General features: G+C 54.9%; 3 protein-coding genes across 4 annotated transcripts in view; 2 read left to right on the top strand and 1 right to left on the bottom strand.

Annotated features, from left to right (window-relative positions):
• RAB10 (RAB10, member RAS oncogene family) overlaps positions 1 to 3,009 on the top strand; it is a 46,217-nt gene extending 43,208 nt beyond the window's left edge. For both annotated transcript variants that reach the window (XM_054383797.1, XM_054383798.1), the window contains one exon: positions 2,674 to 3,009. In XM_054383797.1, the coding sequence (XP_054239772.1) occupies positions 2,674 to 2,757 (84 nt within the window). In that variant the 3' untranslated portion in view covers positions 2,758 to 3,009. The remainder of the gene's footprint in view (positions 1 to 2,673) is intronic.
• A 5,498-nt stretch (positions 3,010 to 8,507) lies between these two features.
• Positions 8,508 to 15,624, top strand: GAREM2 (GRB2 associated regulator of MAPK1 subtype 2). The gene is made up of 6 exons (XM_054383681.1): positions 8,508 to 8,619; positions 9,903 to 10,043; positions 11,791 to 11,921; positions 12,557 to 13,672; positions 14,417 to 14,580; positions 14,751 to 15,624. Exons 1-6 carry the CDS (start codon positions 8,508 to 8,510, stop codon positions 15,622 to 15,624), a joined length of 2,538 nt encoding a protein of 845 aa, XP_054239656.1.
• Positions 15,625 to 16,872: 1,248 nt separating this feature from the next.
• Positions 16,873 to 26,796, bottom strand: part of HADHA (hydroxyacyl-CoA dehydrogenase trifunctional multienzyme complex subunit alpha) — a 29,637-nt gene continuing 19,713 nt past the window's right edge. Inside the window, exons 13-20 of the mRNA XM_054383426.1 lie at positions 25,752 to 25,923; positions 25,036 to 25,122; positions 21,857 to 21,997; positions 20,643 to 20,711; positions 20,098 to 20,293; positions 19,097 to 19,211; positions 18,475 to 18,620; positions 16,873 to 17,388 (exon numbers count right to left, since the gene is read on the bottom strand). Of these exons, the coding sequence (XP_054239401.1) occupies positions 17,243 to 17,388; positions 18,475 to 18,620; positions 19,097 to 19,211; positions 20,098 to 20,293; positions 20,643 to 20,711; positions 21,857 to 21,997; positions 25,036 to 25,122; positions 25,752 to 25,923 (1,072 nt within the window). The 3' untranslated portion in view covers positions 16,873 to 17,242. The remainder of the gene's footprint in view (positions 17,389 to 18,474; positions 18,621 to 19,096; positions 19,212 to 20,097; positions 20,294 to 20,642; positions 20,712 to 21,856; positions 21,998 to 25,035; positions 25,123 to 25,751; positions 25,924 to 26,796) is intronic.

A 26,796-nucleotide genomic window follows, 5' to 3' on the forward strand; every position in this document is an offset into this window, starting at 1 on the left:
TTCTCTTTAATGTCATTATCGATGGTCTGGACGAAGGGATCGAGGGCACCCTCACTTTGCAGACAACACAATTCCCACCAAGTTGTGTGGGAGTATTCATCCCTTGGAGGTCTTAAAGTCTTCCCAGCCTAAATGATTCTCTTCCATAAAGCAGCATCACCCAGAGCAAGTTGCCCAGGAAACTTGTAGTTGTTTGGCCCTTAAACTCGTGGTTGTGTTGTACCTGTGCTTGGAGTGAAAGCGTTTCAGTAGGCCTATAAGAGAACTGTCATCTCTCTGCAACCATCTCCATCCACACTAAGCTTCCAATAGCTGCCATTGTTTGGTTGCAGGGTTGAGCTGAGCTGATTTTAGTTAGTTGGACTCTCATAGCTAAGAGCTTGGTTGACACAGTATCCCCTGTGCTGGCACATTCCTGCTTAAGATCAGGTCATGCCTTTCCAGCACTGAAACTCTATGGAGGTCAACTTAGGTTGACCCTACACCGTCCAGAGGGACTGGGACAAAGTGGAGAAATGGGTCCCTGTGAACCTCCTAATGCTCAACAAAGCTAAATGCAAGGTCCTGGCCCTGGGTTGTGGCAAACCCTGAAATCAATCCAGGCTGAGAGATGAAGGGATGGAGAACAGTCCTGTGGAGAAGGACTTGGGGGTGCTTTTGATGGACAGGAGCTAGCAGCATGCAGTCACATCCCAGAAGCCAACCATTTCCTGGGCTGCATCCAAAGCAGTGTGGCCAGCAGGTTGAGGGAGGGTATTCTGCCCCTCTGCCCTGCTCTGCTGAGACCCCACCTGCAGTGCTATGTCCAGCTCTGGAGTCTTCAGCACAGGAGAGGCGTGGGACTGTTGCTGTAGGTCCAGAGGAGGCCACAAAAAGGACCTGAGGCCTGGAACCCCTCTGCTGTGAGGCCAGGCTGAGAGAGTTGGGGTGGTTCAGCTTGGAGAAGAGAAGGCTCTGGGAAGACCTTGTTGTGGCTTTCAATACTTTTAAGAGGCTGACAAGAAAGCTAGGGACAGACTTTTTAGTAGGGCCCATTGTGACAGGACAAGGGCTGATGGTTTTAAACTAAAAGTGGGGAGGTTTAGATTCGATGGAAGAAGTTCACCACTTTGAGGGTGGTGAGACCCTGGCCCAGTTTGCCTAGAGAGATGGTATTTGTCCCTGGAACCATTCCAACTGATGTTGGACTGAGCTCTGAGCAATGTGTTCTACTTGCAGATGTCCGCTGATACAGAGGGGTTGAACTAGGTGGCCTTTGAAGCTTGTCCCTTCCCACCTAAACCGTTCTGTGATTCTATGATAGGTGCTTTTCTGTGCTTCAAGGCCTGTCCTCTGTTGAGGCTGCCTCCATTAATGTCCTCCACTGCTCTCCTGTGTAAATGCCACTGATAATGTGATCCCCTTTAATTGGGTAGAAGTTCAGTGCAGAGTCAGTGCTGAATGGTTTCACAACTCTTTGCAATACACATCTCAGCAGCATCCAGTTCTCTGTTGTTGTTCTGAGTTGTTCCTGCATTACTTTTTGACAAGCTTGACAAGTGGGAAACTGGGTGAAAATCCCTGGCCTTTGGTGAACAGGATGTTAGGCTAGTGAGTCCCAATAACCCTTTTGACCTTTAAAGATGTTTTTTGGGCCTCTGTGTTTATCTGAAGAATCAGGGGTGGAGGGCAGGGTGTTGCTTTTGCAAGGCTGTGACAAGGAGAGTTAAGAGAAGGAATTTGGGCTGAAAAGTGAATGTTTAGGTTAGTTTTCTAAACAGCTGAAAGTAGCTGTTTGCATCTCATCCAAACCACAGGCTTTTGATTTTTGCTTTGGTCTAACCAAGTTTACACCCCATGACGCAGAGGAGCCTGTTTTATCCCCTGCCTCGGAAACTGGTGTCCTGGTTTAATTGGAAGGCTTTTGAACAACCCTTCTTTATCCATAAATGACTCTGTGGTCCTCTGAGGTCATTAGTTCACATAATTTCCCTTCAGTTTGTGTGTGTTGTATGCTGTGATTTACTTACTCCACCAAAGCCCCAGCCAGTTCTTGGAGCAGGGTCTAGAAATAGTTTTAGCTTAGTTTGGGGTGGTCCAAGTTCAAAAGTTGGTTCTTTTTTCCCAGCTTTCCAGTTGTTAGTTATTTAAAGGAAAACAAAACAACCCTAAAATTGTTTTGGACTGCTTTTGCTGGAGGGGGAGGAGGATTCTGTACCCGAAGAGGAGGCTGAGGGGAGGCCTTGCTCTATCCAACTCCCTAAAAGGAGGTTGGAGCGAAATGGGGTCAGTCTCCTCCAAGGGACAAGCACAGGATGAGAAGAAGTGACCTCAAGTTGTACCAGGGGAGCTTTAAGCTTAGACATAAGGAACAATTTCTTCACTGAAGGAACAGGCAGCCTGGGGCAGTGGAGGAGTCACCGTCCCTGAAGGGATTGAAAAGCTGTGTAGATGTGATGCTGAGGGACATGGTTTAGTGGTGACCTGGCAGTGCTGGGTTAACGGTTGGACTCGATGATCTTGGAGATCTTTTCCAACACTAATGACTCTGTGATCCCCACGGAGCTCTTTTCCATAGGTTAATGCTATTAATATTCTTCGGTGATGCCTTTGTTAGCCTCTGTCTCTTCAGTTCTGAATATTTTGGCATCTCTCAAGCCTCCTCTTAACTGTCTTTACTTGTTTTCATTGCAGACCCCTGTAAAAGAGCCCAACAGTGAAAATGTAGATATCAGCAGCGGAGGCGGGGTGACGGGCTGGAAGAGCAAGTGTTGCTGAACCTTCTCCTCTCTCACCAATCGCCATCCACCGCCCCTTTTTTCTCGCTGCAAAAGAAACCACTCTGCCCGTTTTTAACCTTAAAACCAATGTTTTGTTCCTCATCTTAACAAGCTCCTGCCTCCCTCTTGGGTTTCCGTTTAGGACAGCTTGCGTACTCTTTTAATTTTTCTCGACAACATGTATAGGAAAATCATCTCCATGACTTCATTTTGGTTTGGTTTGGTGGTTGTTTGTTTTTTTTTGTTTTGTTTTTTTTTTTTGTGTGTTTGTTTTTTTTTTTTTAATGTACCTGCTCAACTTACCACTACATTTTGGTTGTATTATAGTCCCGTTCCTCCCGCCATTAAAACCCACATAGAGCAATCATACTCAACTCTGCCAATTGTATAAGAATAAAAGTTAGAATTCTAACAGTTTCTTTTGTACCACAGTGGAATTTTCTCTCATGGATAAACTGTGCTTGAGTCACCATCTTCTCTAGACCAGCCAGGAAAATGCTCATTTTTCTTTTTTTTGCCTTGAGTCTGTGAATGGGGTTTATTTTGTCCCGTGCCTTATGTGGAAAGGAACTTTTATTTTCACTTAATCTTTTCTTTTTTTTTTTCTTTTTTTTTTTTTTTAATTTTTCTTCTGGTGGAAGCATTTGCAGGAGACATCCCATCCACACCTAGCCATTTCAAACCACTGAACTCTCTTGTGATTTTGTTTTCTTGTACCTGTTGGTGTTGTGCATCGAGGACAAAGGGTGGTGCAAAAAAAAAAAAAAAAAGAAACAACAATAACAAACAAAACAACAAAAGAAAAAAGAACCAAACAGAAAACAACCAACCTCCTCCATTTAATCTGTTGTTGCCTCCTTTTTGGTGATGGAGCCGTTCAGAACCCGCTGCCCTTTTCTGTTGTTTTTTTTACTTTTCTTTTCCTCACTCGCAGCTCTTTTTCCTTTTCGCCTGCATGCTGCTTTCCTTTGCATTTCTCCATGGTGTGATGTGTTCATTCAAAGGATGGCAACGTGGTACGTCTGCCAAAAAAACAAAAACAAGACAACTTTTTAACACCAAGCACTGATTTTAGCTTTCAAGGTAAAAAAAAAAAAAAAAAAAAAAAAGTGGAAGATACTAATTTCCCTCTAGCCGATGTCAGTTCACTTAGTTATATCCTCTCTCTTTCTCTCTCTCTCTCTCTCTCCTCCTGCATAGCCATCGGGTTTATGACATGGAAGAGTTCTTTGCATGCACTAGTTTTCTATGGAGGGTGATGTGGTTGTCTGCTTTGTGTGTGAATATAACATGCAGTTCTCAAACTGACAACAGTTAACGTGGAATTTGCAGCTCTCTCTTACCGTTAGCCGCTCCGAGGTGGTCGGTAGCCCAGCGAAAGGTTGAGTGAAACAGGATTTAAGGAGAAAAAAACCCAAAACAACCCCAAACAACAAGTTGGCAGTTTAATTTATTACCTTACTGGACGCTTTCCATTCCTAGTGTTAAAAGCTGAGTCACTGGTACTTGGGGTCAGTCCTCCTCTTGCTCCTCTGCTGTGGGAACATGGTGGGTGATCCCAGCTGGGCTGCTGAGCTCCTCTGGGATTAACTTGCTTTTCCAGCTCTGCCATGGCCAGGCTCTGGTGTCCCTCATAGCATAGGCTGGCCCCAGTAGCCCTGACAACATGGCCGTAGTGTCCCTGATGGTCCTTGACATCATGGCCTTGGTGTCCTCAATGGCATGGCTCTGGTGTCCCTGATGGCTCTGTTTCTGGAAGGCCAGGGTTTGAGGACTGAGTCTGACTTCGCTCTCTGCTCCTTCTGAACCAGGTGCCGGATCTGTCAGAGCATTTGTCCCTTCTCTTGCCTTGCATTTCAAGTCCCGTGTAGGAGAGCTGCTCCAGCCAAGGACAAAACAATGTTTTTAATAGAGGCTTCTTCCTCATGCCTCCAATTCTCCTTTGAAGCTGGACAAGCCTGTGCCTCGCTCTTGTCCTCTTGGCTTTTCAGCTGTCTCGGGTGAATCATTTAAGTAGTGGATAACGCTGATTGAATTTTAATGAAATGACGGTGTTTTAACTTTGAGCAAATGGCTTCCCCCACGTAGTAACCCGAGCAAGGTGTCTCCGTGTCCCTCTGTATTTTGGCAGTTTGTCTCTCCCTGTGTGTGTTTAACCCTTCCCAGTCGAGTGGCCCCTGGGGTCGGGACCGGCGGATGAAATCGGCCCTGGCACGTTGCTCGCGTCCCGCCGGTCAGCGTGTAAATAGAGTCTGGCTGCCTTTGGCTAAACCTGCACTTTCTAACCTCATCAAAAAGGGAAAAGAAAAAAAAAAGAGAAAAATGGAGAAAAATTAACATCAAGGTGTTTTTTGGTTTTGTTGGGGTTTTTTTTTTGTATAATCCTTGTTTTAAACGTGAGCTTTTTATTTGCTTCCGGGGGCTCAGGTCCCTCTGTAAACTCCCTCGGGATCCTTTGTTAGACGCTGTGTTCATTGCGAGCCAACAGGCAGAGGACAGGCCACTCGCTGGTCCTACTCCTGCCACCTCCCTTTCGTATTCTCCTTGCCCCTTTAATAAACTGAACTATTTCTTAGATGGTCTACTTCTGTTCCTATAAAAACCATCACTTTGAATCGTGTGGCTTGGCTTGGTTTTGTGTTGTGGAGTGCCAAGCCTGGCCGAGGAGGAGTGAACAACGCAAATCAATGATAAATAAACCCCCACACACACTTGATTTCTGCTGACATTTAAACGTCCTGCTAGCTAGCAAATTAACTTGTGAGACCTCTACTTGGAATGACACCCCCTTCCCCAGCCCTGCGTGTGACATGAAGCCCAAAGCCAGCCTAGAAGAGGGTATGAAAGCAGCTTGCCCTGTGCCACTCGCCCCAGCGCTAGTGATGCCACCGCAGGGAGGCTTTAGCAGAGGAAAACTTCAGCCCTACCTTTTTTGTTATGGAAAAAAAAGGGGGGGAACTTGGTTAAATTGGTCATGATAAACTAAACCCCCAGGTTGAATTTATCCTACCAGTGTGTTAACTGCTTTCTAGCCAGTGCTCTGGGGAGCTGCTGAGGGTGGGGGCGGGGGACAAAGCTTCTTGCTCTCAGACTCAGATGGTAGCAAAACAGCATCAACTTTAAGGATTAATTCCCATGCCTACTTTTTTTTTTTTTTTTTTTTACTTAATCTTTTAATATTTTTGCTACTCCACTCTGGCTTTTTATTTAAAATGCATTCTTTTGTACCACTTACTGTATCAAATTGTATAAAAGATCACTGTCCCATTCTTGGTCATAGCCAAGAGCAAATAAAAGCTTTTATAAACTTGCACTGGTTCATTCCTGGGCCCCCTTAAAATTCCCTCTCACCAAACCTCAACCCCCAGTACTGGGGTGGGAAGAGAGCAGCTGTCCCTCAGAGGAGGTGGATGCAAGGATGAGATTCCCCCCCTGAAGCTGTTCATCTGAGCTGTGGTTGCTCATAGACACAGCAGCTTGAACACTGATAAAACCTGGGCAGCACAAGCTGGTCAAGTGCCTCTGAGAGGTTTTAATGGGATAGAGATGCTGCTTTCTGTCTTTTCTGGAGAAAAGCTTCAGCCTGTTATTTTTCAAGGGCTGGACAGAGCCAAGTGCAACACTTGGGTCTGAGGCTGCTGGAATCTGCCTGATCCCAAGGTGGAGCCTCCATGGGTGGGGGTATCCCCACCTCTTGGGCCTATGACTGCAACCCCTGGGGAATTTCCAGCTCTGAGAGGACTTCTGGAAATGCACTTCAGCAAAGCAGCTGTTTCAGCCTTTCCCTCTGCAGGTCCTAGCGTGGATGTGAAATCTGGAGAAGGGTTTCCAGATCTCCAGGAACGCCTGTGCTAGCAGGTAGTTGTGTTTAGAGCCAAGCTGGTGTCCTTTCCCCACCCAGCAGGATCTGTCTGCCTTTGCCAGTCCCCATTCCCCAGCAAACTGGTGCCCCCCAGAGTTTCCCCACAGCCTTTGGGCACTGCTGGGTCAGAGGCACTGCTCCCCTGCGGAGGGCCTGTCCCTGTAGCATGGGGTGGCAGTGGAGGTGATTCTCCTTCCCTTCTGCTGCCATGGTGTTGGTAACCAGGAGAGGGTGTTTTTGTGCTGCTTGCGGTAACAAAGCTGCCATCGAGGTTGCCAGCGTGTGATGGCTGCAGCAGCAGCCCCCGGGCGCCTCTCCCCAGGCCATGGGGAGCAGCTCAGTGCTCCCAAATCCTTCCCACCTTGGGTCACTCACCATTGTTATTGGGGACAAAGAAGTTCATCGCTGACCGAGTCGTGGTGGCTCAGCTGCTGTAGTCAGGCCCCGGGGCTCACAGTGTAGCTGCCACTGCCATTGTGGTGGTGGTTGTGTGAGGGGTACGCAGGCAAGGCTCGGGGACGCAGCAGGGGCCTTCCCCCGCAGGGACCTTCCCCCACAGGCACCGACTGGCAGCTCCCAGCGCCGTGCCAGTCAGTGTCATCCCTGTCAGCGAGTCTTTAGTCTTGTCCCATCCTCCTTCTGCCGCTGTTACCGTCCCTGCTCTGTCCACCCGTCCTTGCTCCATCCGTGTCCCTTTTTCTTTCCATCCCTGTTCCTTTCCCACCCCTGTCCCTCGTTTATCCCCATTCTTATTCATTGACTTCCCTGTCCCTATTCCTTTTCTCAGTTCCTGCTCCTTTCCATCCCTACTCCACGCCAGTCCTGTCTCCTTCCCTGCCATTACTTCTTTCCCATCCCTGTCCCGGCTCCATGCCCAATCCTATCCCTGCTTCTCCTTCCCTGCTCCATCCTTGTCTCTGCTCTTTCCCCATCCCTGCTCCTTTCCCTTCCTTGCTCACTTTCCATTCCTGCTTATTCTATCAAGTTTTGTGTTTGGGCTTTGCCCCGCAGGACCCTGCTGCTGTTCCAAGGGCACCTTTGAGTCCCCGTCGTCCCGTGTTCCCCCACCAGCCCCCTTAACCCACCCCACTCAACCCACCCCACTCCACTGCCTTGTGTCCAGGCAGAGCTTCGAGGAGTGGGGGGGGGGTCTCCGGTAGCCACCCCCAGGCCTGTTGTCTCCAACTTGGGGTGGCTGCTACTCCTCAGAGTGTGGGAGTCCCTGCTCAGTGTGATGTGATATCCCTGCCAGGGGGTCCCGTGATGGTGATGTCCCTGCTGGGGCGATCCTTGCTGCCTGTGCCGGTGCTATTCGTGCCTCGGGTGTGTGCATCAGCGACGGCTCGGAGCATCCGCACGGGGGACCAGGGTGTAGAGCAGCACCGCGGTCTCCACCTGCCCCAACCCGGATCGTACCTCCCTCGCCCCCATACAGCCCCCTCCCCCCCGTTTCTGCCTTTCCAGCCCCGGCGTCTGCTTGGGGTGAGGTCGCCCCCTTGCCCCTTTATCTCGGCGGCCAAAGGCAGCCGAGCCTCCTGCCCGGTACCCCAGGAGGGACCCGGTGCGGTGGGGCTGAGCCGCCCCCGTCTCGGAGGTCCCCGGCGGGGTGATGCCTGGCCAAAGCGGGTGTGTGTGGGGGGGGTCCCCGCCCGCCGCCGCTTCCCTCCGCCCCCGGCGCCGTGTAGCAGGGGGGTGGGGGGGGTCCCCGCCTGCCGGGGCGGGCGGGCAGGAGGGGCCGGGGGCGGGCAGGGGGGCGGCTCCCGGCTGCCCCGCTCCCCGCCGCCCCCCGGCCCCGCCGCTGCCCCGGCCCGGTGGCGGGCGGCGCTGGAGCCCGGCGCGGCCGCCGCCGCCCCCCGCGGCCCGGGGCCGGTTTGAGGCGCGATGCGATGGAGAAGCTGGCGGCGGGGCTGGCCCGGCTCCGCTGGAGCCCCGCGGCGCTGCCCCTCGATGCCATCGTCAGCCAGTGCCGGCTGCCCACCCTCGTCTGCCTGGGGCAGGGTGAGCGGGGCCGGGGCGAGCGTGGGGGACATGAAGGCTGGAAGGACGAGGGGGAGGAAATGAGGAAGGCTGGAGGGAGGAGGGGTGGGCAGGAGGGAGGAAGGCATGAAAGTGAGGAGGAGGAGGAGGAGGGAAGGAGGAAGGCTGGAGGGACGGAGAAGAGCAGGGAGGAAGGATAGAGGAAGCAGGAGGAAGGAGGGAGGGAGACTGGAATGATGAGGAGGAGGGAGGGAGGCTGGAATGATGAGGAGGAGGGAGGGAGGAAGGCTGGAGTGATGAGGAGGAGAGAGGGAGGAGGAAGGGGTGGAGGGATGGGGAAGAGGGAGGAAAGCTTGAGAATGAGGAGGAGGAGGAGGGAGGAAGGCTAGAAGGAGGAAGGGAGGGTGGAAGGGTGAGGAGGGATATAGGAATCCTGGAAAGGTGAGGAATGAAGGCTGGAGAGGAGGAGGAAGGAGGAAGGCTAGAGGGATGGGGAAGAGGAGGGAGGAAGGCTGGAGAAGGAAGGCTAGGGGAATGGGGGAGAAAAGCTGGAGGATGAAGAGGACAGAGAGTGGAAGACTGGAGGAGTGAGAAGGAAGGAGGAAGGCTGGAGGGGCAAATGAGACATGAGTGAGCTGCTCTCCCAGATCCAGGGACGCTGCTTTGGACTCTTCTCCCGTGGCATCCCGGGACCTTTATCGGGGTGGTGGCATCAGGCTGGTGGGGGTTCGGAACTACTGTGTCTTCTCATCACCTTCCCTGGGGAACAGCCTGGCTGGGACCACCCCCGACAGGCTGGGTGGGGAGAATGGGGGTGCAGGGGAGTGGGGTGCAGAGGCCAAGTCGCTTCCAGAGCTGGATCCATCCCTGGGGAGCTGGCTGGGTGCTTGAGGCTATGCCAGGGATGGGTGCAGGGACTGAGCCTCCCTCAGAGCTGGGTTCATCTCTTAGGAGTAGAATCAATCCCTGGGGAGCAAGATGGGTGATCAGGAGCAGGGTGGGTGCTCAGGGTCTTGCCAGGGGTAGGTGCTGGGTGCCATCCTGGGTTTGGGAGCATGGGGCCTCGGGGTGCAGCGGCCGTGGGGGCCCCTGCGCCGGCCCCGTCTCAATAAACTTGTTGTTTGCAGCGGCTGCGGCAGCTTTTCAGGGGGGACAAAGAATTAGTTTCCTGGGCAACTGGTGGCTCTTGGCAGCAGGCACCTGCTCATCCCACTGGCTGGCTGTCCAGCCAGCTCCCGGCCGGGGTGCCGACAGGGAGGGTGATGGGGGTCTCCAGGGGATGGTGACAGCCCCGTCCCCGGCAGGTGAGCGTGTGGAGGGGGTGAGCGCCCAGGACGTGCTGCTGGTCCACTCCTGCCGGCAGTGGACGACGGTGACGGCTCACAGCCTGGAGGAGGGACACTACGTCATCGGCCCAAAAATCGACATCCCTCTGCAGTACCCAGGTGCAAGGGACGAGGACAAGGGTGCCAGTGTCCCCTGGGGGCTGGGAATCCCCTGTCTCTGCTGAACTGAGGCTTTTCCAGTATGGCCCAGTTTGCGGGGGTGTGCTGGTTTGGGAGGGTGCTCTTGGCCCCTCTGGTTCTGCCAGTGTGTGGCTCAAAACTGAGGGGCTGAGGGAAGGGGGTTGAGGGCTGGCAGGGATGGAGGGGGATTTTAATCCAGATGGGATGGGATGTGGTAGTGACAAGGAGACAAGGGGAGATTGGATGTGGGGGCAGGGGAAAGGATGGGATGGAAGTGGGGGTGGGAGAGGGGTGTGGATGGGATGGGGGCAGGCATGGGATTGGGCTGAAGTGGGAATGAGGACAGGATGAGGATGGAGATGGGACAGGGATAAGGACAGGGAGAGTGATGCAGCTGGGATTTGCTATGGATGGAGATGAGGACTAGAACAGTGATGGGAGGAGGATGAGGCAGGGATAGGATGTGCTGGGGACAGGGATTGATGAGAATGGGATGTTCTAGAGGTGGGATGGTGACAAAGGTGGAGAGAGAGATAGGGATAGAATGAGGCCAGAGAGTGATAAGGATGGGACGTGCTGGGAAGGAGGTGGATTTGAGTATGGGGATGGGGACTGGGATGAGGATGGGACAGGAATGTGGACAGGGATGTGGACGGGGTTGGGGCTGGCGATGCAGATGAAGGTGCTGAAGTGCCGGTGGCTGCCCTAGCAGAAGCCTTAATGCCCGCTCTAAGTGCTCACCATGTCGGTAATGAGCCCAGCTAATAAATAAATAATGGGAAATGGAGGGGGGGGGAGGGGTTAATCACCCATCCCGAGGGACGAGCAAGGAGGGGAGGGCTGGGCAGTGTGTTAACTAGAGTGGGGGGTGGGGGCTTGCCCACACCAAGCCGGCCACCTCAGCGTGTGGGGCTATCCCAGATTCAGGCACTGTGTCCCACTCCGGTGTTCCTGGTGTCATGGTCCCAGCCAGCAGCCTGCCTGGCGAGGGGCAGCCCTGTGCCCAGTGTGGCTCAGAACAGGGCTGGCAGTGGTGGAGCTGCTGGCACGGGCACCTCAGGGGATTAATATTCTCCTCAGGTTTGTTCCTGCCAAACCCATGCCAATGACAGCAGTTTCACTCCTGACCACAGCCCCCACTGCTGCTCCTGCCTTTGCCTCTTTCATCCCTGCTGCAAAGCCCCTTGCCCCAATGCCCTCCCTTGTGGCTCTCCCACTTGAGGCACAGGGCAGAAGTGGGCCCCGGGGTGCCAGTGTGGTTGAAGCTGGGTTTTGGTGGACAGCGAAGCTCCCTGCAACGTTGGCTGCTTTGCTGGCTCTGCTCCAGGCTTGTTCCTCATCCATGAGGCATTTCTGCAGCCACTTTGAGGGGGTCCCTGCATCTTCAGGGGGTGTCTGGACACCCCATATGCCCAAAGCTTTGTGCCACCCAAAAGCCCCCTGCTCCTTGCTGCTGCATGTGTGGGATACAGCTACGGGGGGGGGGGGGGGGGGGGGGGCTGGGGGAGGGGGGTGGGGTGTGTGGAATATTCTGCTTTTCCCTGGCAGCAGTGGGACACAGTGGGAGAAGCCCACAGAAGTGCTCTCCCCCCACCCCACAAAGTGATGGGGGACCCTAGGCAGTCCTTAAGGGTGGCTGCCCCCCACGAAGGTCATAAAGTAGGTCACAGGAGGTCCATGGGGCCAAGCACTGGAAATGGGCTCCTCATCACCCTGTCCTACACAGGGAAGTTCAAGCTTCTGGACCAGGACCGGGACATCCGTGAGCCTGTGCAGTACTTCAACAGTGTGGAGGAGGTGGCCAGCATCTTCCCAGATCGCGTCTTTGTCATGGAAGCCATCACCTTCAGTGTGAAGGTCAGCAGGGTGACAGCAAGGGACAGTACTAAGGAGGCTGAGGAGCACACTGGGAGGGCAGCAGGGACAAGTGGTGGGACATTGGGGGTCGTAGTGAGACAGTAGGAGAGGGCAGTGGGCAACCGAGAGGACAAGGTGGGGTGCTGGAACATCAATCAGGGGTTGGTGGTGAGACATCAAGGAGGATGTGGTAGGACATTGAGGGTAATGGTGGGATACAAGGGTACGGTGGAGAGACATCAGGAAAGGATAGTGAGCCAACAAGGGAGGATGGTGGGACACTGGGGGTAGTGGTTGGACAGCACAGCATAGTGATGGGAATCAGGGGGTGGTAGTAAAGTGAGGGTTGTTGATGGGACGTCAGGAGAGGACAGTGGGACAGCAAGGAGTGGTGGTAAGAAAGCAGGGGTTATTGGTGGGGCATCAAAGGTTGTTGGGGGGCAGGAGGGGGCACCAGGAGAGAATAGTGGGCAGCAGGGGGGGTGAGGTGGTGGCACATTACAGGATGAGGGTGGGACATCCAGGGATGGCAACAGCACATCAAGCATGCTGGTGAAACACTACAAGATGGCGATGGGAGGTCAGGGGGAGGGTGCCAGGGCAGCGTGCCCCACCGCACACCTGTGTGGGGGCAGGTGGTGTCGGGGGAGTTCAGCGAGGACAGCGAGGTGTACAACTTCACTCTGCACGCCGGGGACGAGCTGACGCTGATGGGGCAGGCGGAGATCCTCTGCGCCAAGACGGTGAAGGAGAAGTCTCGCTTCAACACCCTGCTGCGCAAGCTGGGCAAGGCCGGGCCAGCGGCGGGGGCCAGGCAGGTGAAGGGTAAGATGCCCTGCTTGATCTGCATGAACCACCGCACCAACGAGAGCCTCAGCCTGCCCTTCCAGTGTAAGGGCCGCTTCAGCACCCGCAGCCCGCTGGAGCTGCGGCTGCAGGAGGGCGAGCACACCATCCGCAGCATCATCGAGAAGGTGCGGCTGCCCGTCAACGTGGCCGTGCCCAGCCGCCCCGCACGCAACCCCTACGACCTCCACGCCATCCGAGAGGGCCACTGCTACAAGCTGGTCAGCATCATCTCCAAGACGGTGGTTCTCTGCTGCATCCTCCGCCGCGACGAGCTGGTCCCTTTCCACTTCCTGCTGCTGACCGACATGCCCCGCTTCCAGCTGCCAGAGGGGCTCCTGGCAGGGGACCCCCAGCTGGAGAAGCTGCTGCGGGACAGTGCAGCCTACTGCCACGACCGCTTCAACCCCGACGAGTACTCGCGGGCCGTGCGGGAGGCCAAACCTGACTTCTTGGAGGAGTGTGCCAGCCCCCGGCGCCTGCGGCTCTGCTTGCCCGCCTGTGCCCGGGAGGATCTCACCCAGCCCCTCCAGCGTCTGTCCCTCTGCGCTTGCAGCAACGGAGGCCCCCGAGGAAGCACCGCCCGCTGCCAGGGACCGCGGGGCATGGGGGTGGGCACCCCACACCCCACACTGCCCGACTTCCCCGATCCCGACCGGGAATACATGACGCCCGACTGGGCTGAGCCCGAGTTCAGGACTCAAGAGCCGCTGGAGATCCCCTATGAGGAACTCTGGAGCAATTCCAGCCTGGAGGGGTGCTGTGAGCCGGGCAGCGTCACCGGCCGGCAGGACCTTGTCTCCTTCAGGATCGGCTCCCCGCTGGGCTCCCCACATCGCCCCGGTGTGGCCGGGGATGAGCCCCGTGGGGACAACCCACCCCCTGTGCCACCCAAGTCGGAGGCGGTAAGAGCCGTGGTCCTGTCTCCAGGGACGGGCAACAACACCCTTGGAGGAGCCACCAGCCACTCTGGCCAGGGTGGTGACATGGGGATAGCCGAGGGCTGAGCCCTGGCATGGCCCTGCTGGAAGCCCTGTGCCGTGGGCATGGGGTGGAAAACTCCGGGGCTGAGCTCTCACCCCATGGCATGGCCAACCTGGCCTCCTCCCTGGGTGCTGCAGGGCTTGTAGTCCTGTCCCCTGGCTTTGGGGGTCCCTCCTCAGCTCTGTTGGTCACCCAAATCCTCTGGGGCTCCCTGGCACCACAGGGTACCCAGTTCCCCAGGGTTCCCCATTGTCAGGGGCTACCCGAATCTTCAGGACACCCTTGTACTGTGGGGTCCCTGGCTCTCCAGGAGTCTCTGCACCATAGGGTACCCGAATCTGCTTGTCTCCCTGACACCGTGGGGTACCCAGTTCCTCACAGCTCCCCACAGCCAGGGGGTACTCAAATCCTCAGGATTCCCTTGTGCCACAGGGTCCCCAGCTCCTCAGGGCTCTTTGCACCATGGAGTACCTGAATCTCTTGGGGTACACAGTCCCCTAGGGCTCCCTGTTGGTTCTCAGTGCTTTGTGGCTTAACTGGGGTTGGCTCCTCCTGAACCACACCCCCCCCTCTCCGCCTCCATCACCCCCTCCAGCCCTGACCTCTGCAGGGGCAGATGCCCTGTTCACCAGGGCCCTGATGGTTCTCCTCTTCCCCCATTCCAGGTGAAGGAGGAGTGCCGGCTGCTGAATGCACCCCCAGTGCCACCCCGGGGCAGCCGTCCCCCAGCACACTGCAGTCCCCCTACGCCCCTGCGCTGCCTGAAGCTGGCACCCGCTCCCTCGCCCAGCCCCAGCCTCTCCTACTACTCCTCGGGGCTCCATGACGGGTAAGTGGTTCTGGGGACATCGGGGTGCTGTGGTGGGGTGGCTGCAGCACAGTTGAGGACCTCAGGGTAACGTGGTGGGGGGGTGGGATGTCCCTGCAGTGTGGGGCTGGGGATGGTGAGGGAAACGCAGCCTTGCGGGGCTGGTGACAGTGACGCTCTTCCTCCGGCAGGTCGGTCCCACGGAGTGGCAGCGGCTCGCCCTCGCCCGACGCCTACTCCCTGTACTGCTACCCCTGCACCTGGGGGGACTGCAAAGCCGGGGAGACCCCCGGGCCCTCGCTACCCGCCGCCACGCTGACCCCTGCCACCCAACCGGCCCCCACGTCGTGGTCGGACCCCTGGGCATACGCTGAGGCGGGTGCTGGTGTGGGCAGCAGCTGCTCGACGCCGCTGCCGGCATCCGAACCCGCGCTCAAGCCCTTCCGCAGCTGCCCCCGCCTGAAGCCCCCCCAACCCCAAAAACGCTTTGCCCCTTTTGGGGCACTCAACCCCTTTGCCGGCCCGGCTGAGTGGCCCGAAAGCCCAGAGTGGCCCAAGGCACCTTCAGCCCCTACCGCCCCCTCTTCCTCCTCACCAGAGCCTTTCGCTCCCGCAGAGGAGCCGGTACCTCCCCCTCGCCCCTCCAAGGGCTTTGAAGGGGACGGCATCGTCATCCAGGGGGCAGCCCCGCTGTCACCAGCAGTCCTACGCGGGGCCGAGGGGGGCGTCACCCGCCTCTACCTGGCTCAGGGCATCATCGAGGTGCCACCGGCAGGCCGGGGTGATGGGGGACCCCCGCCGGCCGCAGCCCTCCGTCCCAGCGGTGACGGTTCGCCCTGGCTGCCCCCTGCCGACCTCTCGGCCCTCTCGCTGGAGGAGGTCTCCAAGTGCCTGCGTTTCATCGGCCTCTCCGAGGACGTGGTCAGCTTCTTTGCCCGGGAGCGCATCGACGGCAGCATCTTCGTCCAGCTCAGCGAGGAGATCCTGGCTGACGACTTCCGCCTCACCAAGCTCCAGGTGAAGAAGATCATGCAGTTCATCAAGGGCTGGCGCCCCAAGATCTAATCTCCTGCACCATATGGGTCCCTCAGCCACCTGGAGCACAGGTCTGGCTCTCCCCCCTCCCAGCCCCTGCCTTGCTCTGGCAGTGTCCACTGGCTGCAGGTCTTACCCTACCCCAGCAACTCGGCCCTATTGCCCCTTTCCAATTTAACACTGGACAGTAATTTTGGCCCAAAGGGGCTGGAAAATCCTGGAGGTTGTGTTGACTGGTTTAACTTAATCCTTGTGGATTAGTGTAATAAACATACGGGACAAAAACGAGCCACTGGAGAAGACTCTTGCTTGGAGAAGAGGGGAAAAGGAGCTGCTGGTGGGGATGTAGGCTCCCACCCTCACACACCTTTCCCAGCTCTTGGGATGGGATGTGTGCTCTCCTTACAACAGAAAAGGGTACTTTGGGAAGGGCTCTGGGTTCCAGAGGGATTTCAGGGCCCTTGGAAGATCCTGTGCCTGGCAGCCATGCCTGACCATGGGAAAGGGAAGCAGAGACCTACCCTCAGAGCTGCATCTGTCACCCTGCCTCTCCCAAGGCCCATGGTGAGCTGTCCCAAAGACCACTGAGCTCTCCAAATCCCCCTCTGCACCAAGCTCCACGGGGTCACAAGGACCTGATCTTTCCAGCTCCTCAGCCATGGAGGAGAAGCAAGACTGCCCCTGCTGTGGCTCAGACCCCACAGCACAGATTTCCCACACAACAGACAGGTCGTGGGGACTGCTGCATGCTCTCCAGAAAAGGCTGAAGGCTAGGCACCAGCTCCACAGGCAGCAAGATGGGATGAGATGATGTCTCAACCCCCTTTTGCCGTGGTAGCTTTGAGAAACAAGCAAAGACTGACGTGGAAAGAGCAGCAGCAGCCTGCTCCCGGCCCAAAGCCTGCCAAGGTGCAGGAAAAACGCAGGAGCCAGGGAGCTGGAGACCAGGCCAGCCCTGAATTCAGTGACAGGTGCCCAGAGAGTTAAAGCCTTTTAGTTTAAGCAGAGCTCTCCCCACGGGGGACCCTTCTGGCCTTTGGCTGCTTGATTGGCAATTACCGGCAGTTCCATCTGCCAGGAGAATCCCAGCGGCAGCGCTCGGGGCCAGACAAAAGAGCCGGAGGCTCCTCATAGACCCTGCCTGATGGCGGAGGTGACAGAGCCTGCCTTTGTTCTGTGCTGTCGCCACCCCCCTTGCCCTTCCCCACCCACCGGCAGCCCCCCTCTGGGGCTGCGGGAGCAGGGAGATGATTGGGAGCAGGGAGATGATCGCAGAGGCTCGCCCCAAAGGCTTTATTCCCAGACTCTGAAGTGAGAGGAGAAGCAGGCGTGGAGGCCAAATCCAGGAGGCGGGGATTTATTTGTTGGAGGTTGATGGAAAGGCAAAGCCTGGAGGCCAGCTGCATGCTGGACGGTGCCTGCCAGACCAGCAGCATGGAGGTGACCAAAGGAATTCTCCTGCACTGGCATGGGACGGAGGTGCCCAACCCAGAGCAGTGGAGAAGGCACTTGAAATGACTACAAAGACTTGAAGGCAACCCTCTGCCATCCTCCTTCCTTTCCTGCTTCCCCTGGGGGGGGGCTTCACAGATTAACCTACAGTGGATGGGGTGTGGCTGGAGAGCTGTCAGGGCCTCAGAGGCCACGCTCACTGGTGGAACTTCTTGCTGGGGCTGTTGGCATAGTCCAGCAGCAGCTGGCAGGGCGTGAACTGGCTGCCATAGACGGCCTCGTACTTGCGCAGCTTGTCCACCAGCTGCTTGGCTCCATAGGAATCCACGTACCTGAAGGGACCTGCCGGGGACAAGGAGCAGATTACCTTGGTGCCCCCCACTTATGTGTCCCCCACTTCCATGTCCCTAATGCACCCCCCCATGTTGGGACAAGGGAGTGAGAGGCAACCAAGTTAATCTGGAAGGGTGAGAGCACAGGATTCATCCTGATGCATCCTCTAAGAGTCCTCAAGTCTGTTGGCAGGGTAATGCAGGCTGCTGCTCCTGCCTGCCCACCTGTGCTGAGCAGAGGGACAAGCTGGGGCACAGATGGTGAAGGGTCTATAGCACCTATCTTGGGAGGAGCAGCTGAGGGAAATGGGGCTGTTCAGCCTGGAGAAAAAGGAGGCTCAGGGGAGGCCTTCTCACTCTATACAACAACCTGAAAGGAGGTGGTAGCAAGGTGGTGGTTGGTCTCTTCCCTCAAGGACAAGAGGAAACAGCCTCAAGTTGTGCCAGGGGTTGGATATGAGGAACAATGGAAAGGGTTGTCAAGGCCTGGAACAGGCTGCCCAAGGCAGAGGTGGAATCACCATCCCTGGAAGGCTTTACAAGCCATGTAGACATGGTGCTGAGGGACATGATTTAGTGATGACCTGGCAGCGGTGGGTTAACCGTTGAACTTGATCTTGAACGTCTCTTCCAACCAAAATGATTCTATGACTGCTCCCCTGGTCTGAGCTTGTCTCAAGGAGGAAAAGTGCTCAGCTGAAGCACCACCTCATGCCCAAGAACCATTCACTTGTGATGAACCAGACCTCAGCCATGCTTTTATACTGCCCAGACCATGGCCAGGGCCATTTAGCTTGGTTGCTGAGAGGTCCAGAAGAATTCGGTCCATGTTTCTGGCTAGCACCTTGGCCTGAAAAGCACTGTGCACCATGGTTGAGGTTATCAGCTCAGCAGCTTTGTCTGGAAATGCTGGCTCAGGCCAGAGGCAGGCTTTGGCTCAGTGGGAAAAAGCCACTCAGGCTTGTCAGATTGCAGCTCAAACTTAGTCTTAACAGCTAAGTTACTCCTGGTGGCTGGAGCCCACTAGACAAGACCACTGTGAAGCTTTCAAGCTGTGCCATGCAGCCCAGCCCAAACCCCAGGTGAAGCTGCTTACCTCCCAGGCATGGGGGGAAGCCTAATCCGAACACAGCACCAATATCTCCCTCCACAGGGTTGCTGAGGATCCCTTCCTGCAGGCACATGGCTGCCTCGTTCACAAACCTCGTCACCAAGCGCATCTGGATGTCCTCTTCAGTGCAGCTGTGAGGGAAGAGTCTGTAAGGGCTGTGCAGGTGACACAGCAAATGGATGTAGGAGCACATCAACATGGGGGAAAATTCTGCCTTGTGAGGGTGCTGGAGCACTGGAACAGGCTGTTCAGAGAGGTTGTGGAGTCTCCTTCTCTGGAGAGATTCCAAACCTGCCTGGACCTTGTGATCCTGGGCAACCTACTGTGGGTGACTACTTTATCAAGGGGGCTGGACTAGACGATCCCCAGAGGCCCCTTCCAACCCCACCATGCTGAGATTCTGTGAAGCCAGCACATGCTGGGATAGGGGAGAGAACGGTTTCTCACTGAGGCTGTCCTGATAAGTACAAGGACTAAGTTCTGTGATGTGTCCTGAAGCAGACACATGGGAGCGGCAAAAGCTCAGTCAGGCCTCATGTTCAGAGGCAGGAGAAGGAGCTGGAGTGGGAACCAGCCCACACCACCACTCAAACACACAGCTACTTACACCTCAGGGTTGGATGGCACTTTGAATCGTGTCAAGATCTCATCCATGCCAGAATTCACACTCCTGTTCTTCACCCCCTCCTGATAAACATAAAAGCCTTTCCCTGCCTTGCGACCTGTCGGGGACAAAAAGAGACAAGTCACGTCCTGCCGCACGTCCTGTGGCACCTTTGCCTCTGATCTTCTTGTGGCTCCTGTTAGCATCAGCAGATCCTCCTGGCTCGGGCAGCATCTCTGCACTTCAGATTAAGCCTGTTTGCTGCCTCACCAAGGACAAGGGGAAGGTGGCCCTCATCCAAGCTTGGTCCTTGGCAAGATGTTGCCACTGTGCCAGGTGCTAATGTCTTCACTAGGTACCAGAGGACAGTCAAATGCCACAGTTTCCATAGCTACAGCAGTAAAGATATGGTCCTTGTCCACCCTTGGGAGGCAGGGACAGAGAGATCTCCTGAGTAATTGACACTGGCAGAGCACTGGAGGACACAGCAAGGGTACCAGAAGGTGACAGCTGGTATGGCCCAAAAGCAGGGCCCACTGATGGGCACTGCTCTCTCCTGGTGTGCTCAGAGGCACACCTGCCTCTGGCACCCAGTGCCACCAGGCACAACCTCTGCCATAAGGCCAGAGCCATCATTTTGCCTTGCACAGAGCTTCTAAAGCTCAGCTCAGGGCTTATTTCACTTGAACACATTTAATTCCAGACACTTGCTCCCCATGTCCTGGACCACTTGTGCAGGGGTTCAATGAAGGGGTCAGACAGAGGTCCATGAGATCCAACCTGCTGCTCTGGGCAGCATCTTTGCCTTTTGCTGCTGCTTCTGTAAAAGACAGAACTTTGCCTCCAGCCAAAGGTCTGTCCAGGCTAGAGCTGGGAGCGATTCCCAACCCATTCCCATGACTGTTTCTTCAGCTGCCCTGCCCTGATGCAGAGACTGAGGAATCCTGGTGCCCTTCTTCAAACAAAGGGGAAAGGTACTGGATTAAAAGAGCCTCGTGGCTCACCTAGGAAGCCTTTTTCCACCATGAGCTTGAACAACTCGATGCTGCCCCCTCCAAAGCGCTCGCCAAAGGCCTTGCCGAGGTCCTCGGCCACGTGCGTGGCCACGTCCACCCCCACCTCATCGATCAGCGTGGCAGCACCCACAGGAAAGCCAAAGGCTGTGGAGATGGCATCCACTTTCTTTGGGTCAATGCCCTCCTGCAGGAAGGAAGGGGAAGGAATCATCTCTCTGGGTAACAAAGCCCTTGCTCATCTTGTGCTGTGGACTGCCACGAGCTCCATCAGCTGTTTGGTTACAGACAGAAGCAGGGGAATGCTGCTTGCACTGCTCCTGACGCCCCACCTTGGTGCCATGTGAGGAGGAAACAACCTCATCACTGCCTGGGCCAGCTCTCACCAGCCCTCAGCTCAACCGAAAGCTGGCTGGGGACAACCACGGGCAACAGGGCTGGTTACCTCCCTCCCCCCTCCTTGTCCAGAGCTGGGGTCAAACCAATTGAGGGCAAGAAAGAAGCAGAGTTGACACAACAGTTTGGTGGATACACACCTGGAGAACTCGGACCACTTCTGACAGCATTGGCCCCAGGCACCTGGTGGTGTAGAAGCCAGGCCCATCCTAGAAGTGCAGTAGGAAGGCAGGTGAGTACAAACTGAGGGACATGGCCTCTCCTGGCATCACAAGAACCACATTTCATAGCACAGGTTGCAGTTCAGGCACTAATAGGCAGAGCAGAGGCACCAAACTCCTTTTTCCTGCAGGACTCAGCAGTTTGAAGACTTTCCATGAACTCGCTGCCTGGAAGATCCCACCAATGCCACCAATCCCACCAACTTAAAATAGTGCCTGGAGGTCCCAAGCAGGCTGTAGAAGGCTCCTTGTTTCATCAAGCCCAGCAGGATGATGGGGGGAAGGGGTGCTCAGCACAGGTGAAACTGGTTGTTTCACCTCTGACATTGCTCCCAAATTCAGGAAGCAACTGCTCATCTGCAGGCTGCCATTCAGAGAAGCTTCTGACATGGGGATGAGGGTTACATCAGCAGCACTGTGTCTCCACTAGGCCTTCAGGGATGCCTGGAGCACTTTTAGACAAGCCAGTTTTCCCAGCACCGCAGGACTGTGGCAACCTCACGCATCAGGGAAAAGGAAGAAAAAACCACCAAACCCTCTCAGACTGCCCTAAGCTTCCCAGCTGAACCTGCCACTCAGCTGAAGCAGCAGCACTGATGCTTTCCACCACAGAGCATGAGCAGCTCTACTTGAGGGCCATGTCTTCCAACAGTGGCTATCAGCTTACCAAAGCAGCACTGGTCCATGGCTTTTTTGAGGCTTTGCTGCCTCTTCCTACAGAGCACAGCTGTTGGTTCTAAACTGCTGCCTTGTACTGTGCTCAGTCTTCTCCCTCTGCTTGGTACCAGATCTCTCCTCCCTGGCACTTGCACATTTATTTCTTCTCAGCCAAGGTTTAAATCCAGGAGGAGAGTTAGTGCTGACTGACCCTCTGTCCTTGTCAGAGAGAAGAGATGCTGAGAGTCCAGCCCAGGCGCTGCTCCACCTCAGGTGCCACTACAGGCATCAGCCTCCTAGAACCTGTGTGGAGCAGGACTGGCAGCAACTTGTGCTGGCTGATCAGACTGTTCCTGCACCTTCAAGGGACACTTGTTGGATCAGCTGCTGCCTTCTAACCTCCATTTTTACCTCACAGCCACACTTCAGCCTCTCTCAGCACACAAACATATATCTTCTGTGTGGTGTTCTCTCACCTTGACCACAATGACGACCTTGCCCTGTTTGAGGCCAACAGCAACCGCAGAAGCCGCCGTGTCCTGGGATGTTTTGTCTGTGGTGATGATTTCCAGCAGCTGCATTTTGTCCACAGGGGAGAAGTAGTGCATCCCGATCACCTGGGCAGAAGGAAGAGCTCAGGGTTGGTTTTCCAGTTGGGTAAATCAAGTGGCCAAGTGCAGAGGGAAGCAGGCCAGCATGGGCACAGGGCAGTAGCCGTCCAGCCCCACACTCCACTGTATCCAATGGGAGTGCTCTCCAACTCTTTTTCTCCTTGGCTTTCCCAAGGACACAGCACATGCTCCACAGCTCCTGCCTCTGTGAGGATGTTTGACCTGGATAATCTGGAGAGTTGGGCACAGTGGAACCTCATGTGTAGGGTCCTGTACTTGGGAAGGAATAACCCCCTGCAACTGAACAGGTTAGGGGCTGACTTGCTGGAAAGCAGCTCTGCTGAGAGAGACCTGGGAGTGCTGACAAACTGCCCATGAGCCAGCAATGTGCTCTTGTGGTCAAGGAGACCAATGGTTTCCTGGTGTGTCCAGGAGTCAAGGGAGATAAGGCCACATCTGGAGTCCTGGGCTCAGTTCTGGGCTCCCCAGTTCAAGTGAAACAGGGAACTACTTCAGAGTGTCCAGCAGAGGCTACAAAGATGCTGAGGGGACTGGAGCAACTCTGAGGAGGAAAGGCTGAGAGACCTGGGGCTGTTTAGCAGCCTGAGAAAGGATCTTCTCAGTGTTATCAATATATAAAGGTTGAGGGGCAAGAGGATCGGTCTGACTCCTTTCAGTGGTGCCCAGTGACAGGACAAGGGGCAATGGGCACAACCTGGAAGCCAGGAGGTTCCATCTGAAGGCGAGGAGAAAATTCTTTCCTGTGATGGTGACAGAGCACTGGAACAGGCTGCCCAGGGAGGTTGTGGAGGTTCCTTCTCAGCAGAGATTCCAAACCCACCTGGACATTATGACTGTGGGCCACCTGCTGTGGGTGACCCTGCTTTAGCAGGGGATTTGGACTAGATCTCCAGGAGATCCCTTCCAACCCTTACCAATGCTGGGATTCGTATGACGCCTACAGGACCAAAAGTGTTGCTCAGTTCTCTCTGTACTTGTTAACACCCTGGCAGCAAAACCTGGTAGCAGCCTTAGCCAAGCTCAGTCCCTGGGTGAATTACAAGTGCTGTGTGATCTGCAGGAACCACCTGAGCAAGCCCTGCAGCCACACACCTGGGTGCTGCTTCTCCTGGACTACAAAACCAGAACAGCAGCCTCGGAGACAGGCGTTTAGCACAGTCCTTGTGTTCTGCTCGTGAACGTTTTGTTTTGATGGTGTTTTTTATGGTGATGAAGTGAACCTAAGGAGAAGGCAGCAGGTTTCCAGAGCCTAATTACAGAGGTGAGTGCAGCCTTCCTCTGGGAGCAGCATTGAAGTGATGACTTGGCTGAGTGCCTCACTTTAACAGGACCATGTCATCAGCGTGTTACCTTCACGACTCCTGGAAGCTACACTTGGCATGAAGATCACCTTGCAGGGGTGCTGCAGACTGCAAAACTAATTAAAGTACACTAATTAGTGAACTGATTTCCTATTAGTTTCCCCAGAAAGAATCATTACACAGGCAGCAAGAGGGAGTTATTTGCATGTCTGAACAAATAAAACTCAGTTGGCACTTCCGATGCAGCTAAGGTACAAGAGCAAACCAAGAGGAGGCTCACAAAGGGCACAGGAACCTCCAGCAGCTGGGACACACTTTGTTACTCCATGGACCTTAGAACAGACTATTTCAGTTGGAAGGCACCCACAACAATCATCTAGTCCACAGAACTCCTGCAGAAAAACAAGCAGTAGATGCAACCCTGGGCAGACTGGAGACTCTTGCAGGGGTTTAGAGGACCAGCCAATGGTACTGGTGTTTGAGTTTGTGTAGCGCTTTCCAACTGAGGTCCAGAACTTCTATCTCCTCCCCCCACCAGACTGCTACTGCCTCCTCATCCCACCTGTTTTGGAGAGGCAGATGGGATTGTCTTGCAGGGGAACTGCTTGCTCTTTCCTGCCTTGGGGATCATTGCAATGCTGGTTGCAACAACAAGGGCATCACCAGCAGAGACAAAGTCATTATCCCACTCTACACAGCACTGGTCAGGCCACCTCTGGAATACTGGGTTTAGTTTTGGTTCCTGCTGTAAAAAACCAAAAATGTGGACAGGATGGAGAGAGTCCAAAGAAAATGTGGATAGGCTGGAGAGCATCCACAGAAGGGCCACCAAGATGATCCAAGGACTGGAAAACTGCCATACAGGGAAAGGCTGAGAGACTTGGGTTTGTTCAGCCTGGGGAAATGAAGGCTCAGGAGAGACCTTCTCACCCTGTTCCAGTCTTGAAGGGTGGCTACAAAGAAGGTAGAGGCTCCCTTTTTACAAGGAGTCACATGGAAAAGATGAGAGGTGCTGGGTACAAAGCTCTCTCTCCTGGGGAGATTCTGACTAGACACAAAAGCAGTTTTTCACAGCAAGGACCATCAGCCATTGGAATATTCCTAGAACCATGGAATGGTTTTGGTTGGAAAAGACCTTTCAGACTATCAAGTCCAACTGTTAACTCTGCACTGCCAGGTCACCACTAAACCATGTCCCTCAGCACCACATCTGCACAGCTTTTAACCCCCTCCAGGGCTGGTAACCACTTCCCTGGGCAGCCTGTTCCATGGCTTCATAACTCTTTCAGGAAAGCATTTGTCCCTTCCATCCAACCTAAACCTCCCCTGGCATAACTTGAGGCCTTTTTCTCTTGTCCTATCGTTTGTTAATCTTCCCAGGGAAGCAATGGAGTCCACAATATTGGACACTTGGCCATTTCCTCTTGCCCTTCCACAGCTTTTCTGCCCTTCTGTATGCATGAATACTTCCTGAAGGCTCTCACCTTCCTATTGCACCTACCTGCCAACATCAAACTAGGGGTGAGTCCACTTTCATCCCTTTCCTACCTGCCCAAAGATCACAATCTCTTTGTTCAAAGCTTGCAGTGGGGGCAGAGGATGAGCTGTCTCATGTTCTGAGGAGGAAACAGAAGGTCCCAGTGCTTACCTACAGCAAAGACAGTTTGCTACTAACAGGCAGCTCAGTGGAAGTGAAGCAGGCATGTGGCACTGGGGACTCACCTTCTCTGGCCTCTTGCTAGCAGCAGCGATTTGGCTGATGGGAAGGGCAGATGTGTTACTGGCAAAGATACAGTGAGGAGGGATCACCTGTGGCAGGGAGTGGAAGAGACAGAGTTAACATGAGCTCCAGACTCAGACCCAGAGCCCTGAGAGAACAGGGCCAGCACCTGGAAACCCCAACAAACCCCATTTCACTGCTGAGGCAAACAGCATTACAACTGATTTTAAAACAGGAGCCTGTTTGTCTGCTCCTGAGCTCTCCCCACGTCTGCAACGTTGGTCTCAGAGTCCTCATGTTTCCACCAGAACATGGCAGCCACATTAGACATGGCAAGGAGTTGCACAGAGCAGTTCCATGACCATGTGGTTCTGTCCCCTAAATGTGCTCTTGAACAGAAAAGAGCAGTGGCAGCAAGTTAGAAACAGCAAAGGACTACAGGCTGTGGAGATACCAAAGAACATTACAATGTAGAAGTGGTTTTGGAGTGGCTCCCAGGAGTCAGGGAATGTCAGAACTGCCCTGTTCAGCTCAGAACTACCAACTCCTTATTTAATATCCTTAGGGAACCAGCAGGCTGCCCAGGACACTCCCCCCCCCCACGCTGACATAGCTTGCAACAAGCAGCAAAAAGGTGTGACAAACCCAGCTGCACAGACAGGACACTCAGTCTCCACCACACAAGGGCCAAGCCAAGGTGCTCAGAGCTGCTACTCACAGCCTCCACTTCCTTCAGCACTTTGTGCTTGATGTTTATGTCCTCAAACACAGCCTCGATCACCATGTCTGCCTTCTCAAACCCCTTGTAGTCCAGCTGGCCTGTCAGGTTGCTGAGAATGGAGTCCCTCTCGAATGATGTCAAACTCTTCTTCTTCACCTTGCCATTCAGCCTAGGGAAGGACAGTCCTGTCACAGCTCCTGGGCATGCCAGACCAGACTGCTGGAGGTAACCACAACACCAAGAGCATCCCTCCCTCCTGGAGCTGGGACCCAAAACACCACCTCCTGCTCTGGATTCTTGGGTCACAACGATTTCATGCAATAATCCAGACTTGGGGAAAAGGGGCTGGAAACTGCCCAGTGGAAAAGGACCTGGGGGTGTTGGTCAACAGCTAGCTGAAGATGAGCCAGTGTGTACCAAGGTGGCCAAGAAGGCCAACAGCATCCTGGCTTGGATCAGCAACAGTGTGGCCAAGCAGGACTAGGGTAGGGATCATCACCCTGTACTCAACACTGATGGGGCTGCACCTCAAATCCTGGGTTCAGTTTTGGATCCCTCATCCCAAGAAGGACATTGAGGTGCTGAAGCATGTCCAAAAAAAGGCAATGAAGCCAAGCCTTGGCACATGCTGCCAAGGTGGAGTTCACCATCCTTGGAGGGGTTTAGAAGCTGTGTAGATGTGGTGCTGAGGGACATGGTTTAGTGGTGACCTGGCAGTGCTGGGTTAACAGTTGGACTTGATGATTTTAAAGGTCTCTTCCAACCACAATAATTCTGTAATCTTCAATCCTGCAGGGCTGACACTCTGCCTCCTGGCACTCCTTCTCTCTGGAAAAAGGAGAGCCATGCTCACACCACTCAGCTGTGCCTCAGCCTGAAGGTCAGTCACTGACATTCCTGAGGACAGATAGCTGAGCACTACTACTGCTGAGTCAGGAGGACAGGGGGAAAGAAATCCAACTTTTGAGAAGTCTGACCCAATGCCTCTTTTGACACAGGCCTTTGGGCAGCCAGGATCACTCTTTCCCTCCCTGCTTAGCTC

Source organism: Indicator indicator, chromosome 9, assembly GCF_027791375.1.
Source record: "Indicator indicator isolate 239-I01 chromosome 9, UM_Iind_1.1, whole genome shotgun sequence".
Classification (NCBI taxonomy): Eukaryota; Metazoa; Chordata; class Aves; order Piciformes; family Indicatoridae; genus Indicator; species Indicator indicator.